The sequence below is a fragment of the Sarcophilus harrisii genome, chromosome 2 (assembly GCF_902635505.1).
Source record: "Sarcophilus harrisii chromosome 2, mSarHar1.11, whole genome shotgun sequence".
In the NCBI taxonomy this organism is placed as follows: domain Eukaryota; kingdom Metazoa; phylum Chordata; class Mammalia; order Dasyuromorphia; family Dasyuridae; genus Sarcophilus; species Sarcophilus harrisii.
Genome location: NC_045427.1, coordinates 53840107 through 53858485, shown reverse-complemented (window position 1 = coordinate 53858485; position 18379 = coordinate 53840107). Strand labels below are relative to the sequence as shown.

The following is an 18379-nucleotide window of genomic DNA, read 5'->3' as shown; positions in this document are numbered from 1 at the left end:
AAGGAGTTAGTGGCTAGCAAAAACTGCATTATCTAAAGAAAAATTTAAAAATAACAAATAACAAATATGTTCAGCAGACAGAGGGGGATGAAAATGAGCAGTCAGCTTCTATTGAAAGGCTGGGCTCCTATGTCCCTTTCACACGGACTCACAAGAGGGAAATCCTAACATCCTGTGAGGGGTGAACAAAACTGCTCTATCATGAGAATTCTGAGAACTCCAGAGCCAGCTGGCTTATTTCCGGTGTCTGATGATGTAGTGACATTGGAGTGTGAGAAGGCAAATACTGAAGAGGAGGTGGTGGGAGTAGGGAGGGAGAAAAACACACACAGAGAAATTTTCTTTCACAAAGCAAAAGGGGAAAGGAGGGTTTGTGTTGGGGGGAAGTGAGGAAGACAGGGAGAAGAAGGAAGGGAAAGGGATAACAGGGGCTTGTGTGGTCTGGAGCTGAAAATGAGATATAATACACTCTTTTTGAAAAGGGATTGATATTATTTCCTATTTTACTGATTGGGCTAAACTCCAGAGAAAGAAAACAAGAAATGAGGGGGCTAGAATTAAGAGGGACTTCAAAGGTAATTTAGTTAGTTTTCCCTTCTACAATTTACCCAATAATGAGCAGAGAGGGACTGTGGTATAGTGGAAAGAAGCAAAGAAATTGGAGTCAAAAGATCCATGTTCAAATTTGGCCTTGGACACCTACTAGCTGTGTGATCCTAGGCAAGTCAATTAACTTATTTCTGCTTTGGTTTCCTAATCTTTAAAATGAAGAATATAGACTGGATCAAAGTATGATCCAGAGAATTCTGGGTGTGTCTGAAACTCTTTCAGAGGGTCTATACATTCAAAATTAGTTTTTATTTCTAATATAGTAAATATATATATATATATATATATATATATATATATATAACCCAGATAAACAAAAGTCTTTGGACTCCTCAATAATTTTTAATAATATAAAGATAACTGAAAATAAAAGTTTGAGAACTACTGGATTTATGATCATTAAGGACCTGCCCAGATCTGAAATTCCAAAACCACACTAAAACCTTAATCAATTCAGACTAACAAAAGGAAAAGCTTGTGTAGTTAAAACTCCAAATTCTTTAAAAATTTAAATTATGCTGAATGTTAGAAGCTAAATGTTAAGGTTGGAAGGGATTCCAGAGACCAATCTCAAACCCTTTATTTTATGAGGAAGAATCAGACTCAGAAGTTGATGTACCCAATTTGTGTGGTAGGATTCACATTCAGATCTTCCTAATGCAAGGAAGAAGCTCTATTCACAACTCTGTGATTAATATCATTATATTTCAAGAATATCTATTCTCTTATTCTGCTAAAAACTGGTCTGAGAAGTTGTGTCTTGTTCCACATCATAAGGGAGAATAAGTACATTTCCAGAAGCTTAGATAGTGACATAAGGAGGAAAATAAGCAATGGAGTCATCACTTGAACCCAGGTCTCAGAATTCAGATTGGAAGGGATCTAACCCAACACTGTAATTTTACTTTGTCTTTTCTTTCTCCCTCTTCCTCTCTCTTGCCCCCCCTCTCTCTGTCTCTGTCTCTCCATATAATAATAATAACAATAATATTGTTATTAATAATTGGGGTTAAGTGACTTATCCAGGATCACATAGCTAGAAAGTATTAAGTGTTTGAAATCAAGTTCTTCTGACTCCAGAACTAATGCTCTATCCACTGCATCATCTAACTGCCCCTCTCTTATTTTACTCTGGCTCTAAATCCAGTTTAAGCTATGCTAATAAAGTATTTTTTAGTGGAAAAATGTCTATAGCATACCTGCTTAAAGGCATATAACTAGATCCAGATTAGGATGAATAACAAATCCCCTGAAGTGATTGCATTATTTGAATTCATACTACATTTCCATTGGACTAGAACCAATAACTATATTTTATACAACTTCAAAGAGTGTGAATTTGAATACTCCAAGAATCCATCTTTTGAATTGAGACCTAGCTGTAGGTGGAGGGATTAAATAACTTATTATTTCATTTTTCTATATTACTTTGTATTTTATAAGATTTTTTGAGCCTTTTTTGAGTTTTCACATCTGTAAAAATGAGATTTTTTTCCAGCTCCAAATTATATGATCCTACTGCATTTCCAATAAGGTGCTCTTTTTATAAAGGCCATCACACTTCAAGACGGCCTCCTACTAGAAATACAAATCAGTAAGTTGGATTATGGAAAGCTAGGAGAGGTGCAGCAGATAATCAACAAAAGCAGCACCAACCAACCAAATCCCATCCCCATCTACATATTTTTCAAGTACTTTCTAAACAATGAAATGCACAGGATTTTGTTATTCCTATTTTATAATTTGCTCTATTTGCTAGTGACTGGTGCTAGAACCACAGAACCTTTCTAATGCAGAACTCTTTCCACACTCCCCAAAGTAGAATGAGCTTAATGGATGAATGAAGTTCTCAAACATCAGCTGCCTTAACCTAAGAAGAAAGGAAAGCTACATAAAGAAAATTATAAAATCAGTAGATTAGTCAACAGGAAGCCGAGGTTCTAGGCCCTCTCTGCCAAAAACTGTTGATGTTGCCTCAGTTTCACCATCTGTGAAATGAGAAGAATGACCAATGGCTCCCTAAAGTCTAGGTAGTTACAATCTCCCAACTTGGTCTACAAATAATCCTTCTGCTATATGATTGTAAAAATCAGTATTTTTATTTTTTAAATAATTTTTATCCTGAACTTAACAAATAAAATGAATATTTCCCTATACAATATACAAAATACAATACAAAAGGATTGTACATCAATCTGGTCTTTTATGTAGAGCCTGCTTTTCTTGGAAAACATATAATAAATTCTATTAGCAACTTTTAAAGTTTGGTCTGGTCTCTCTGGGATTCTTTTTTAGTAATCCATTCTCTTTGTTGTATTTTTTAAAACATTTTTCAACAACTGTACTTTCATGATTTTTCTGTCCTTTTCTTTCCTCCACTACCTCATCGTTAGCCCACATTTCTTTCCCAAGAAAGAAGAAAAGGAAAAAATTCTTGAACAAATAGACAAAACAAAACACCCACATGTTGGCTGTGTCCAAACATAGACACCTTCACCTGCACCTTGAGTCTATCATCTCTCTGTATGCATGTGGGTAAGTATGTTCCATTAATCAATGAACATTTCTTTAGCACTTACTGTGTGCAAAGCACCAGGGATACAAGAAGAGACAAAAAACAGCCCCTGCCTCCAAAGAGCTTACAGTCTAGTGGGAGAGACAACATGCAAACAAATTTATCACAATCAAGCTACATCCAAGACGAATGGGAACTAATTGAAAGAAGGAACACTCTGGAATTAAGAAGGGTTGGGGAAGAATTCTTACAGGAGGTAGGATTTTAATTGAGATTTACAGAAAGTCAAGGAGATCAGTAGTTGAAGAGATGGAGGGAGAACTTTCTAAGCATGGAAGTCAGGTGTAGGAAATGCCCTGATCTGAGAGATGGAGTGTCTTATTTCAGAGCATCCAACAGTCCAGTGTCAGTGGATTGAAGAGTAAGATTGGGAGTAAGGTGTAAGAAGATTTGAAAGGCAAAAGGGGGATAGGTTATGAGGGGCATTTTGAATTTGCTTCTGGAGGTAACTGGAAGCCACTGGAATTTGTTGAGTAAGGGAATGACATGATTGGACTTTTATTTTAGGAAAATCACTTTGGTGGCTGAATGGAGATGGAGACTTGTCCAGAGCAGATTAACCAACTGACTATTGCAATCAGTGTGAAGATACGAGGGCCTACAGAGTGGGAGCAGTGTCAGAGATCATAATTAAATCTATGGGGTTTGATAAGCTCATTGAGTGAGACAGAATAGAGAGAGAAGAGAAGTGAGATCATCATTGGTCCTCTGGAATCATTAGTGCTTTAGAGTTTATAAGACTTTCTGGTTGGTCATTACATTGATAAGGAAACATATGCCTTTAAAAATGTAGTTTTATCTACTCTGACATAGAAGAATCCTGAAATTTTCCTCTCTTTTGCATTTGCAAGTCTTACCTTCAAATAAAAAACTATTATAATCTTCAACTCAGCAACCTTGTAGTTTGAAATGTACCCTGAAAACCCACAATTGTCATCAAATGATTGAATTAACAATGTGAGTAATAATGGAGTGATGCAATCAGAATTCCAAAGATGTGAGTATCATGTCTACTTCCTACTCTTTGAGGAAAAAAACATTTTCCTGGCACAGAATCAGGCAAATTAACATTTGATTTCTAAGCATACTGATGTCAAGAAACATTAAATGGCAAATTTTTACCACTGCCTGCAGAAGGCAGTCTCTGGCATCCTGCCCCCCAGCCAAAGCCACAAGCTTGGGCCTGTAAAGCCAATGCATCAAAATTAAGTCCTTGGATAATGCAGCAAATGCTTGGAAAAGATCAGCCAAGCTTCCAATAACAGCCAAACTAAACAGTCGTCAGCACACAGCTGGGCCTTCTGCTGAGAGGGATACAGGGAACCAGGAGCCCAGGAGGGAAAGCAAGGCTGCTTTCCTTAGCTAGGAGGAGATGTCAGTGCTTGCTCGGGCCAGCTCAGCAGTTTGAGAGAGATCTTTACCTGCACCAGGGACCAGGACCTCCCACAACTACATACCCCAAACCCTCATTTGGGATACAGAGGGAAGAAAAGAGCTGATGGAGCCCATACTAAAGAAGTCATATGAGAGAGAAAGAAAAAGAAATAGAGACAGAAAAAGTCAGAAAGGCCAAAACAGTGAGAGAGGAGAGACAGAGAAAGAGAGAGAGACAGACAGGTAAAGAAAGGGGTAGAGAAGGAGACAGAGAGAAACAGAGAGAGAGAGAAAGAGAGAGAGAGAGAGAGAGAGAGAGAGAGAGAGAGAGAGAGAGAGAGAGAGAGAGAGAGAGAGAGAGAGAGATGGAGTACCAAAGAGACAGAAATAGAGAGACAAAGATACACAAACACAGAGAGACAGAGACAGGCTGAGGAAAATAGTAAAAGAGGGAAACATGGAAAGATGGAGAGATTTCTGCCCCCCAAAAAGCAATCTCATTAGCAAACTGGGTTTAGAAAATTAGGAAAGGCTGTCTGGAATATGAACACTGAAGAAAAGAATACCAAGAACACTAGACTAGGAGCCTCATGACTTCTGTCCTTCATTAGTTATCTTGAATAAGTCACTTTTTTTCCCTGGGCTATTTAGAGGAATATCTGAATTCTGAAATCTGAAAAAACAGGAAATACAGTTACAGTGATATTAAATGACAGCTATGAAGAAGATTATTTGCTCTGAAGTCAATAGGATGAGACAGTAACAGACAGAAAGAAGGCAGCCTGGTTTGTGGGAAAAAATCATGAGCTGTCAAGTCCAGAGATTGGGGTTCTAATAACTCCCACAGCCATTTATTATTATTATCATCAACAAGCATTTATTAAGTGCCTACTGTGTGTCAGGCACTATGCTAAGCACTGGGGAATGCAAGAAAGGTAAAAATATAGTATTTGCCTTCAAGAAACTTACATTCTCATGGGAATGTGAAAGGATACTCCAATGTATAAATGTTTCTCAAACTTGAGGGAGCTAAAAGGTTCTCAAAAATAATGGGCAAACTTTCTTATTGGCCTTATGTACAGGAAAAACTACATTCTTCTAATATAAAATATTGTCCTAGTCTCAACCATGATAATATTTGGCTACACTATCTGGGGTCTGAGGCAAACCACTTCATTTCTCTGGGTCTTGATTTCTTTATCTGGAAAGTTAGAGGGCTGCAGTAAATGATCTCTGAGATCTGGGCTTTGAGGGTTGATTGGAATGGTCCCCTGACCAACCCATGTTCTGTGTCTATGGTAAAGAGCAGTGGTCTCCACTCATATGAAAGAGTGTTCCAAATCATTATTAATCAGAGAAATGCAAATTAAGACAACTCTGAGATACCACTACACACCTGTCAGATTGGCTAAGATGACAGGAAAAAATAATGATGAGTGTTGGAGGGGATGTGGGAAAACTGGGACACTGATACATTGTTGGTGGAATTGTGAACGAATCCAACCATTCTGGAGAGCAATCTGGAATTATGCCCAAAAAGTTATCAAACTGTGCATTTTGACCCAGCAGTGTTTCTACTGGGCTTATACCCCAAGGAGATACTAAAGAAGGGAAAGGGACCTGTATGTGCCAAAATGTTTGTGGCAGCCCTGTTTGTAGTGGCTAGAAGCTGGAAACTGAGTGGCTGCCCATCAATTGGAGAATGGTTGGGTAAATTGTGATATATGAATGTTATGGAATATTATTGTTCTGTAAGAAATGACCAGCAAGATGAATACAGAGAAGCTTGGAGAGAATTACATGAACTGATGCTAAGTGAAATGAGCAGAACCAAGAGATCATTATATACGTCAACAACGATACTGTATGAAGATGCAATTTGATGGAAGCGGATTTCTTTGACAAAGAGACCTAATTCAGTTTCAATTGATCAATGATGGACAGAAGCAGCTACACCCAAAGGAAAAAAAAAAACACTGGGAAATGAATGTAAACTGTTTGCATTTTTGTTTTTCTTCCCGGGTTACTTCTACCTTCTGAATCCAATTCTCCCTGTGCAACAAGAAAACTGTTTGGATCTGCACACATACATTGTATCTAGGATATACTAGGACATATTCAACATATATAGGACTGCTTGCCATCTAGGGGAGAGGGTGGAGGGTGGGAGGGAAAAATCGGAATAGAAGTGAGTGCAAGGGATAATGTTGTAAAAAAAAATTACCCAGGCATGGATTCTGTCAATAAAAAGTTACTATAATAAAAAAAAAAAAAAAGAAAAGAAAAGAAAAAAAGAGCAGTGGTCTCCAAAGTAGACAACCAAACTACAATTCTAGAAGCCTGGTGATGAAACTTGCCCACCTTCCTCCTGACAAAAAGGTGATGGACTCAGGTATATACACATACACACCCACACATATACATACAAAAATACATACTCCTACATGTTTGGGGACATGGCCAGTTCAAGAATTTGTTTTGCTTGAATACATATTTGTTATAAGGGTTTTATTTTGAATTTTCCTTTCCCCTCCCCCAAAAGGGTGGGGGAAAGCAAAGGGAAAGAAAATACATGTGTTAACTAAAAAGAAAAAAAATTTAAGTAGATGGCCAGCTGCCTTAATGATCTGAGGAGGGAGTGTGTAATCAAGAGTTCTACAGATGAATTCTATCTCACCTTCCCAGAGATAAGTCAGTCCTGGGGCTAATCGCCAACAAAAGCGCCAACATCTAGCCTTCTGCTATCAAAGACCAACATTCTAATTTTCCAATGGGCATTCCTGCCTCAGTACAAATTCCCAGCCTTCCTCCTACTGAGCACTAGATCAATCCCTGGGAAGATGGGAGGTTCTATTAAGTTATAGACTTATAATTTAATTATTATATATATAATTATATTATATATATAAATTAAAACAAATTTACCAATAGAGGAATATAATAAAAAATGTTTGGAAATCCCTGGTATAGGGTACCATGCTAGTTTCACTTCTGCTTCTAACTAGTGTGTGACCTTCCCCAAGCCACCCCATCTCTCTGAGTTCCAATATCTTCTTCTACTATTGGGGGAGAAGGGGGTCAGTTTAGAAAGCCTCTAAGATTCCTTTTGGATCTAATTATATTAAAAGCAAGAACAAAACCACAAGGAAGTTTACTTGTGTGGGCTCAGACTGCCTCAGGATCCCTCTGGGATGGGTAAAGATCAGATAAAGAAGAAAAAAACTCCTTTGAGGGAAGAGCTCTCAGATATTCTAATAATATCTAAATTTATTTAGTGCTTTAAAGTTTGCAAAGCACTTTACAAGTATTATCTCATTTGATCTTACAGCACCCCTGCAAGCAAAATCCCCATTTTACAGATGAGGAAACTAAGGCAAACAGTGGTTAAGTGACTGACTTGCCCAGGATCACACAGCTACCAAGAATCTAAGGCAAGATTGGGATTTGGGTCTTCCTGGAGGATTTGACAATCTACCCACTGGATTTTCTAGCTGCTTGTACTACTCAAGTGGATATGGGATCTCATCAATTTAGATGTTCCTTCCATTTCAACTCGGCCATACCAGCTCTTCCCGTGTTTCATTTGGCCACAGGGAGTCAACATGCTGGAGACCTTTGCTTTCTCCTGACTTAAAAATTCAAGTAGAACATTGGGTTACTCCATACTCAACCTGCCTTTTTTTCTTAGCTCACTTATATCCTTTATTCCTGGTTAGTCAGTTGGTTGTTTTTGCAAAGTCTCTTCTTGCTTCTACCTCGTACCCACCATGGGACTGTCCATTGTCCTAATCATGTGGTTTCCTTCAAATCCCGCTGCAGACCTTATCTGAGAGCCTTCCCTCCGAGATGACCCTGCTTTATCCTGTCTGTCTGTACACAGTAGTCTCAGCCGTTAGAATGTAAGCTTCTTCAGAGAAGGGGCTGGGTTTTACCCAGCTCTTACCCATTGCCTGGCACCCAGTAGGTGCCCAATAAATGCCTGTTGACCTGACTTGATCAGTTGGTCACTTTCTATTCTTTGGAGACCATTATGTTCTACCATCGCTATTAGAATATTGGTATTTAAATGATGAGCCTTCCTTTTCCAGAGAAGTTTGGGGGCCTTAAAGGGAAGCTACAAGGTGGGGGGAAATCCCATGTTGTTGATTCTAATGCCTTCCCATTTTTAAGCAATAAGCTGTTTCCTTTTAAATTGTGAATGAGACTGCACATTCAATATGCTAGTTCTCTAATGACCTAATTTGGGGTCATTCCTTTATTTATACAATGGTCTCTTAAAGATTTCTCAGAAGAGGATATAAGAAGGATGGACAGTTAACACCCCGTTTATCTGAAGGTCACAACTTCCTTTGACTTGGGCTATATGCAATACAGCCAAACAGGCATCTCAGTGTCATTTAGTTTCTTCCATGGGAGGGGCCTAAAGTACCGTCAAGGGTACACAGATAAATACAAAGAAAATAAAAAGGGAAATTGGAAGCAGGGGAGGCTGTGGTGAGTCCTGAGGAATGGGGACAGAAGGGAAATAATAGGATTAGGAAAGCCTGCTCGTGTAGAGGTGCTACATGGTGCAGAACAGGCACCAGGTCACTGCTCATTCACTTTCCTTCCCTCCCAGGCTTCAGTAGCCCCTCCAGAGATGGGTATATCACAGCATCACAACATCCAAGAATGCTGGCGCTCACACGGCTTGAAAGTATGTCCAGTGCCAGCCTCATTTCACAGACAAGAGAAACTTGAGCCCCAGAAAAAGGAACTGATTCGCCCAAGAGCACACAACTAAATGTTCATTTCTCTGAGATAAAAACACTGAGATAAAGCGCTTTGAAAACTTTAAGTATTATATAAATGTTAGTTCTTATTACATAGTCCAACTCATTCATTTTCCAAAAGAGGAAACTAAGCAATCTTAGGATCATGAATTTAATCAATCTCTTAGTTAATCAATTAACATCTATTAAGTGGCTACTATGTACCAGGCACTAGCCATGCAAACTATACCTGTCATTATACAAATAAGGAAACAGAGGCTTGCCCGTGGTGACACAGTTAGGGACATGTTTGAAAAGAGAAAGAATGACTTCTCCAGTCATACAAGTTAATAAGTGATTAAGTTAGGACTAGATCTCCTATTTTTGTCTCTATCCCTGTATATGTCTCTCTCTCTCTCTCTCTCTCTCTCTCTCTCTCTCTCTCTCTCTCTGTTTCCCTCTTGCTCTTGCTCTCTCTCTGTCTCTGCCTCTCTCTCTCTCTGTCTCTGTTTCTCTGTCTCTGTCTCTCTCTCTGTGTTTCTCTCTTTCTCTTGCTCTTGCTCTCTCTCTGTCTCTGCCTGCCTCTCTCTCTCTCTCTCTCTCTCTCTCTCTCTCTCTCTCTCTCTCTCATCAGGTTTCTTGATTCCTAGTTCTAAGGAACTAAATAGAATGCTGAACCTGAAACCCTACAGTCCTCAGCTCAGCCAGGTTTTCCTTATAATTGTAAACTAGGGATGAGACTTCCTATGCCTCATAGGGCTGCTATGAGGAATAATTGAGATAGCAGATGGAAAGTGCTTTGTAGACCTTCCACCACGTGTGCATGTACAGCAACTAGCAAACACATTGAGCCAAAGGAAAAACTGAATGAAATCCAAGATAATCTTTAAAAAGCCAGGAAGACCCATCACATTCTAGAAACACTTTCCCTCAAAAACAATTCCCATTCTTTAAAAAATATGGTCATTTGAAAGGTAAGGCTTCAGGCAGCTGGAAAATTCATTTATGACAAATGCTATCAGTATCAGATAAATAAGGTGTTCTTGTCATTAAAGAACCTAGGAGGGGCCCCAAACTCCTTGGCATATGGTCTATGCCAAAGTAAGGATTTCAAAAAGATGGATGTAAAGTTGGGCACATCAGTCACTGCTTATGTGTGTGTCTTTCTGTCTCTCTCCCTCCTTCTCTGTCTCTCTGCTTCTCTCTGTCTCTCTCTTTCTCTCTCTGTCTCTATATCTCTGTGTCTCTGTCTCCCCCCCCTCTTTCTCTGTCTGTCTGTCTCCCTCTCTCTGTGTCTCTCTCTCTCTCCCTTCTTCTCTGTCTCTATCTCTATCTCTTTCTGTGTGTCTCTGTCTATTTGTGTCTATCTGTCTCTGTCTCTCTGTCTGTGTATGTGCATGTGCACATCTGTACATGTCTCTGTGTGGATAAGGACTATGATTTCATTGATAAAGTGAACTTCCTTTTAAGGAAATTTCCTCAACCAATGCAGGCCAACATTTTGTCTGCAGCTTAATGGTCTAAAGAGAGTTGCCTAGAACAGAGACAATTTAAGTGACTTGCCCAGGGTAATATGACCAGTATATGTCAGAGGTAGGACCTGAATTCAGATCTTTCTGGCTTCAAGACCAGATTTCTGCAGGATATGCCATAATGTCCATCTGACAGAGAAAGAGAGAGAGAAACAGAGACAAAGACAGAGAAAGGCAAAGAAAGATGGAGAGGCAGAAATAGAGACAGAGACAGATACTCAGGGAGAGATAAAGAGAGATGGAGAGACAGAGACAGAGAGACAGAGACAGACACTCAAAGAGAGATGGAGGGGCAGAGACAGAGACAGTGAGACAGAGACAAACATAGAGGGAAGAAGGGCAGGAGAGAATGAAGGAAAGAGAAAGAGAGAGACAGAGAGAGATGGACAGATGGATGGATGAATAAGATAAATGCACTGATAGACAATTAGAACTATACATAGATAGACAGATAGATGAATAGATAGATAGCTAGAGAGAGAGAGATCTTAATAGATGGTAGATAGATAAGTAGATGGATAAAGAGATGATTACTGGATGGATGGATGCATGGAATAGATAGACAGCTACATAGAAGGATAGATGGATAGAAAGATAGATATATAGGATATATAGACAAATGGATAAATAGATAATACATAGATGGACAGATAGAATAGATAAATAGGAGGATAGCTAGATGGATAGGCAGAAGGATAGATAGATAGGTAGGTAGGTAGGTAGGTAGGTAGGTAGGTAGATGTTTTATTACTGTATAGAATCGAGTTCTCAGAGGCTAAGATTCGAAGCTTCAGAAGATCCTGCCAATCCAACAAAGTTGATGAGTAAAAGACTGAATAGACTATGATTGCCATCTCTCTAAAGACCAGTCTAACGATTTCTTACCAGAGGTTAGTTCCAGGGCAGATTTTTCAGGTCAGATCATCTAAGACACAGAGAAGAAATTCACAGAAATGATGTCATTAAGCCTTGAAGTATGGAAAGAAATGGGTACTGAAGAAAGAGCTTGGGTTCCTGAATCAGAACTGATTTTGAATCCTAGTTTTGCCAAGGTGAGAGCTAGGTTGCGCCATAGTTGATAGTGTGTTAGGTCTGGAGTCAGGTAGACCGAGTTCAACCTAACCTCAGATACTTCATTTAACCTGTCTCTCAGTTTCCTTAACTGTAAAATGGGGCCATAATAACAGCTGCATCTCAGAGTTGTGAGTGCCAAATGAGATGATATTTGCAAAGCACTTGGTTCAATGATTGGCCCATAATAGGTACTATAACAATGCTAGATATTACCTTTGCTACTTTCAAGACCCTTTCCTTCTCTGGTCCTGCTTCCCCATCCACATATAATAAATAGACAGGACTAAGGGTTTTCTAAGGTCCATCCCATTTCTAAATTCCATGAAGCCTATGTAGTTCTTTATTCCAGCAAAGTCAACAGTCTAAAACACATCGTAAGGATAAGCTGCCATGAGTGAAAAAACTGAGGTGATAAAACCAATGCACAAGACAGGGGACATCATCCTCAAACACCGGGAAAGGTTACTAGAGTGGCAGCTAGTGAGAAGTGCCATGAAGTTGCTGTGTTTTTCTCTAAACCATAATTGAAACAGACTCACAAATACTTAACATATAAATGCATAAAGTAATGGATTGAGTATGATTACTAGATTCTAAAATATTTAGCACAGGGCCTAGCAAAGGTACGATATAAATACTAGCTACTATCATGATCATCAAAATCATCATCACCATCACCATCATCATCATCATTTTCTAAAACAAAACAAACAAAAAAAAAACTTCCAGTTTAATCCTGTACCTAAGCTTATCCAACAAGTTTAATGCATGTCAAGGTGGCTGAGATTACATGTAACCATTCTGTAAAACAGTTTGAAATTATGCAAAAAAATTATTGAAATGCCCATGTTCTTTGACCTAGAAATTCTACCGCTAGACTTATATTCCCAAGGAAGCCATTGCTAAGAAGAAAGGATCCACAAACATCGAAATATTTGTAATTGATATTTGTGATAACAAAGAATTTGCAATAAAATATATGCCCATGGATTGGGGAATGGCTAAACCAAATGTAGTTCATGATTGTAAGGGATTATTACTATCTATTATTATTATTACTATTATTACTATGCTATGAGAAACAGTGAAAATAATGAATATCAAGAAGCCTGGAAAAATTTATATGAACAGATGCAGAGTGAAGTAAGTATGGCCAAGAAAATAATATATACAATGCCTACAACAACATCAGGTAAAAGAACAAAGACAAAACAATTAACAGTGAATACTACAAACTTACAAAGAACAAACAAGTTCCAAAGTAGAAAGATAAGAAGATACTCCCACCTCACTCCTTTGCATAGATGGGAAGTCCATAAATATCGTAGGTACATTGTCCATTTCTTCAGAATTAAAGAATGTATTTTGCTTATTTTTTCCTTTTCCCTTTTTAAAATATTATTTTAATATTAAATTTTAATTTAATATTAAGATTTTATTTTGGCGATTAAAAAAAAGACAGCCATTTTTAAAATAGCTTATTTTATTCAATACCCTACAAAAGACAAAGTAAAAAATTAGTTGCCATTCCTAAGGTGCTTATATTTTTCTCCTAGTGGGTGAAGGGTGGTACAAGATATATTTCATCTGAGACTTTATTCCTTGCCTTGTGCTGTCTTTCTGTATTGTACAGGTTAATGAACAACAAGTCTGAGTTTTTATCCTGACTATTACTAGGCAACAAGATAACTGTCACAAGTTACTCTAGCTCTTTGGGACTCAATTTCTTTACCTATAAAATATAGAGATCAAATGTGATGATCTCTAAAGTCCCTTTCTAATTTTAACATTCTATGTTCTAAGATCCCTTCAAGTTCCAAATTCTGTGACTATGATGCTATCAACCCATGCTCAAGAAAGCAGTGGACTACAAGACCCATGCTAGGGCATCATTCATTAAATATCCTGAACTCAGGTATTTAAGTATTTTGGGGTTCTTTTTTCTTCTTTTTTTCCTTTTAAAAGGTAACTAAGCTAAAAGAAGACATCTAGATTTCTGGAAGAGAAAGAAATCCTAAAAGTATTAAATAATAGAAAGAAATCTAGACTTTCTCATACTGTTTCTTCATTTGTGAAGGAAGGGATTGAGGTAAACTAGAAATTTGCTAAGATTCTTCAAATCTAGATTTAAATCTAACAATCTTCCATGTTAATGAGGATGGGGTGGTAACTGGTAACTCAAAGTCAAGAAAATGTGATTTCAAATCCTCCCTCCCTCTACTACATACTGTTTGTGTAGTCACAGGTAAATCATTTAATTTATGATACATCCAGACAATTTTCCAAAATCAGAGTTGCCTATTGAAGTTGGTAGAGGAAATACCCATTCCAAGGAATAACCTTGCCCCCATAAAGTCAGATCAAAAAAGGAAAAAAAAATCCCCCTTAATTTTTTATCGGAAACTAATCTAGGCAATATTGAAACCAGATTTTGGCCTTCTCCTTGGCTTTGGTCCTCGCTTTTATTACTTCAAGGTCTTCAGTGCTATGCTAAAGGGTTAGTTGATAATATTCAATGAACACTGATAAAATATCTATCATGTACTATGCAGTGAAAGGCTTATGACACACATCTTTCCCTTCCCCCCACTCCCAGGATATTTACTTTCTCTTAAAGGGATCTTAGAAGACTAATAAGCCTTTGAACCCAAAGAAATTTCTCAAAATGTTGAAATTTCAGACAAGGCCAATGGGGGAAAGCATACTCTGATCTCAGCGTGAGCTGCAAAATAAGAAAGGAAGTGATTTTCTTGTTCCTCAAAAAATTATTCTATTCTATTGCTACTGCTTATAATGACCAACAGATTTCAGTTATTCCATCTGTAGAAGATAAGAAAGGTGCCCTTCGAAATTTTTTAGTATGAGATCATATGTCACTGTATGTCATAGTGAAGAGAGAACAGCCCAAATACCAGGAAGACTTGAGTTTAGAGCACAGCTTCCATACAAGCTGCCTATGTGATCACGAACAAGTCACTGAACTTTAAAATTCTAGGCTGGGGGCAAGGGGGTCACACTCAAATAAAACTTGGGGCTATTTAAGGGTCATTAAAGTATCCCTTCAGGTCTGCATATTGATTTGATTTTCAAATGGAGTATCATCTGTTTTGTTGTATTTTTTCTTCTTTCTTTTTTAATTTATTTAATAGCCTTTTATTTACAGGTTATATGTATGGGTAACTTTATAGCATTAACAATTGCCAAACCTCTTGTTCCAATTTTTCACCTCTTACTCCCCACCTCCTCCCCCAGATGGCAGGATGAACAGTAGATGTTAAATATATTCAAATATAAATTAGATACACAATAAGTATTGTATTTTTTTCTTAAATATTTCTCAAATACATTTGAATCTGGTAGGGGCCCCTCTGACAAGTATTCTGCCTCATATTTGACCCTTCTATTCTGGGATAGTCTCTAAGACATTAAGTTGCAGGAACTTGAATAGGGAAAGGATCTATTCCCACTTACTCTAACTACACTTCTGGGATTTTTAAGATGTATCAGATATTTATATTGATTCTCTCTTGAAGTTAGAAACATAACCTAAAAAATTGTTTCATTTTTAGAATATTAGAATGTAATAATTCCCTACCCTAACCCCAAGGTGCAAAAAACTCATTGGCTATTTCCGAGTTTGGTTACGTGGTATCTTGTTATTCTGAGGTTTATTAACGAATATGTAACATAAAATGTTTATTCATATTGATTGAATGGAACAATTCAATTCAGTTTCAAGTCTCTAACCTTTCCCTCCTTCTCTTTTCTTTTTCCAGGTAAAGCTTTGCCCCGCCCTTTACAAACCTTCAGGAACAGAATTCAGGGAATAAGAGCAAACTCACATCCCAGAGGTATGTCCCAGAGGGAGGGAAAGAACAGTTGCTATGTGGTTTCTTACTCTATGGTATTCTCTTTGTGGAAGAGTTCAAAAATAACCCTGTCTGCCAGAGAGATGTTTTCCCATCTGTGTAATCACAGGTTTTCTGGTCTATTTCATAACCAAGTCTTCGGTTCCTACTTTGCCGGGTACCATAGAAAGAGGAAGAAGCTGAGGATGTGGGTTCTGGTCCTGCCTTTTACTCCCTGTGAAACCTCAAGCAAATTACATTCCCTGGGCCTTAGCTTTCTCATCTATAAAACAGAAATGACACTAATATCACTTACCCTACCAGGAGTGGTGAAGGTTAAATGGAGTCAAAGTGAGTATGGACTAATTACAAAATATTACATTTGACTGTGAAATATGCCAGGAAGAGACTCTTATAGTTTGCAAATGGCCAAGAATTGGGTAAGGATCACATGGAAGCTTCTGAACCTCTGATAAAGCTGTCACAGAGATTAACCAAAGTAAATCCAAACACTGCCCATTGTGAGTGGGAGGGGGGAGATAGTCTAAAGACTATCTGAGTGAGGGGAAGCTGGAACACATGGTTGGCACTAGGGTAACAGATGGTTTAGGGAGCAAAAGCAAACCCTTTCTCAGGCAGATTGGGGTTTTTTTGTTCTACTTGTCACTTGTAAGGCTCAGCAAGCAACAGCCTAGGAAACATTTTTAGCTGACAACTCACTGTTGCTCAGCACCACTGCTCCAAAAGTGAAGAAAGTTAGCAAAAGGGCATAGCCCCACCCCACCAAAAAGAAGAAGGAAACAAACTCTAATGAGAGGGGGAGGCAAGAGAAGAGACCTTCTGACATTCAATTCTGTGTAAAGAGTGAGAAGAACTGGAGATTTTAATTAGAAAATTTAAAATGATCCCCTTTCATCCATCATTACTTTCTCTCATTTGACCAGGATAACAAACTTTATGGTTACTACCAGTCTGCCTTTTGTTTGGAGATGTTTGGGTTTTGTTTGTTTTTTTTTTTTTCTCTGAGGGGCTGGTTAATGGCTGAACAGCTTTCAGATGAGACTTGCTTCCTGAGCTCATGCATGAACTCTCAAAGTTCAAGGGTGAGAAATCTGATCTTCAGTATGTGCTGGGTTGGCATCTCCCCAAAATATTTGAGTTTACCTGTGATTTGTTAAACCACCAAAGAAAGAAAGAAAGAAAAATTCTCCAGTTCATACTCTGAAGTGAGATCCACTCCACCAGCTGCACAGTTAGCAACCTGTGTTTCAGGTTCTACATTGGAGAGGAAGAAGACTTCACCACTTGAGAGAAATTAGACATTTTTCAGAAGCATAAACCCGGGAGACATTTCCGATGCTGTTATAACACTTGGAAATTACATTTTCACCAATGTCTACTCCCTCCCTCCCAGGGAAGCAACTCTTCCCAGTATATCAATTCTTAGCAGCCAACACTGTGGAGACGAATCTTGCCAAACTAAAACTAAGGTGGGGAGAACATGGGTGGTTCGTCAGTATAGGTTGTATTTGGGCTAAGCTCCATGTACACGGTAGTAGGATCCGACAAAGCTCACGCTCCAAAAGAATTGCTTTTGGGGAATCGGGAGGCTAACTAATTGACATCTCTAAGACCCCAAACCAACCACTCCAGATGAGCAATACCACGAGGCTCTATTCCATGTTTTAACCCCTGCAAAGCCTTTTGGACTAGAACTCGGGAGTGCAGCAATCAATAAATCAATTAATAAATATTTATTAATTATAATTTATATATATAATTTATATATAATTAATAATAATTTATTAATTAAGCCTACTAGATGGCAGGTACTATAGTATTATGTGCCCACCGTTGTGCCAAGCGCTATGGATACAAAAAGGAGCTCACAATCTAATGGGGGGAGGACGGAGAGGGAGAGAACACTCCAACCTCACTCTCCACCCAAGAGTTTCCAAGACCAAGAAGAAGAATTTGACGCATTTACTCTAACACTGTCCTACTGAGATTTTGATGGCAAAACAAAAGAATGAGCAAGTTTTGAGTCTGGGGCTCTATTAGGAGTAATCTGCAGAGATGTCACGACACTACGTAATTTCTCTGGTGGCAGAAGTGGGGAAAGGGGTTTTTTAAAATGATGACTTGAATGCCGTAAGTAGAGAAAGACAATGGGACCGCCTTGCTCAGTTACAAAAGTGACTCTTAGCCCGCAGTAACGTGAACCTTGCGGAAGCCCAGAGAAAGCCTGCGATGGAGGAGGGCGTCCTGAGTCAGTAGGTTCTCAATAGTGTTCGAACTATTTACTATATCCAGAGACGGACAGTAACGTTCTCATCCCATCTCATCCAAGGGGCTGGGATCAGGAAAATGGGCGCATTCGGAGTTTGCACAAGCAACTGACAACACGCAGGAATAAATGCATTTGCTGGTGCGCGATCGAAACGCGGGGCTGGCGTGCGCTTACCTGTGCATTCCTGGATAAAGGACTGGTACTCGGTTCCCTGTTCTCCAGGCACAATGGTGGACCCGTTGTATTTAAAAGTCACCCTTCGGGACGAAAATAAGAAAAAACGAACATTTGGATCTGTCTAGTGACAAGCTTCCAAACCAGAGCAA

At 38.6% G+C, this 18379-nt stretch overlaps 2 protein-coding genes across 4 annotated transcripts in view; one reads left to right on the top strand and one right to left on the bottom strand.

The window, feature by feature from the left end:
* COTL1 (coactosin like F-actin binding protein 1) overlaps nt 1–18379 on the bottom strand; it is a 62340-nt gene that overhangs the window by 43228 nt on the left and 733 nt on the right. The window contains exon 2 of the mRNA XM_003758456.4: nt 18228–18310. Coding sequence (XP_003758504.1) covers nt 18228–18310 — 83 coding nt within the window. The remainder of the gene's footprint in view (nt 1–18227; nt 18311–18379) is intronic.
* KLHL36 (kelch like family member 36) overlaps nt 11553–18379 on the top strand; it is a 64107-nt gene continuing 57280 nt past the window's right edge. Inside the window, exons 1-3 of one of the 3 annotated variants that reach the window (XM_031950191.1) lie at nt 11553–11893; nt 13719–13830; nt 15692–15766. The gene's annotated coding sequence lies outside the window, so the exon portion shown is untranslated. Of the gene's footprint in view, nt 11894–13706; nt 13831–15680; nt 15767–18379 lie in introns of those variants that run through there. The other 2 variants (XM_031950192.1, XM_031950193.1) reach the window with 2 other exon arrangements.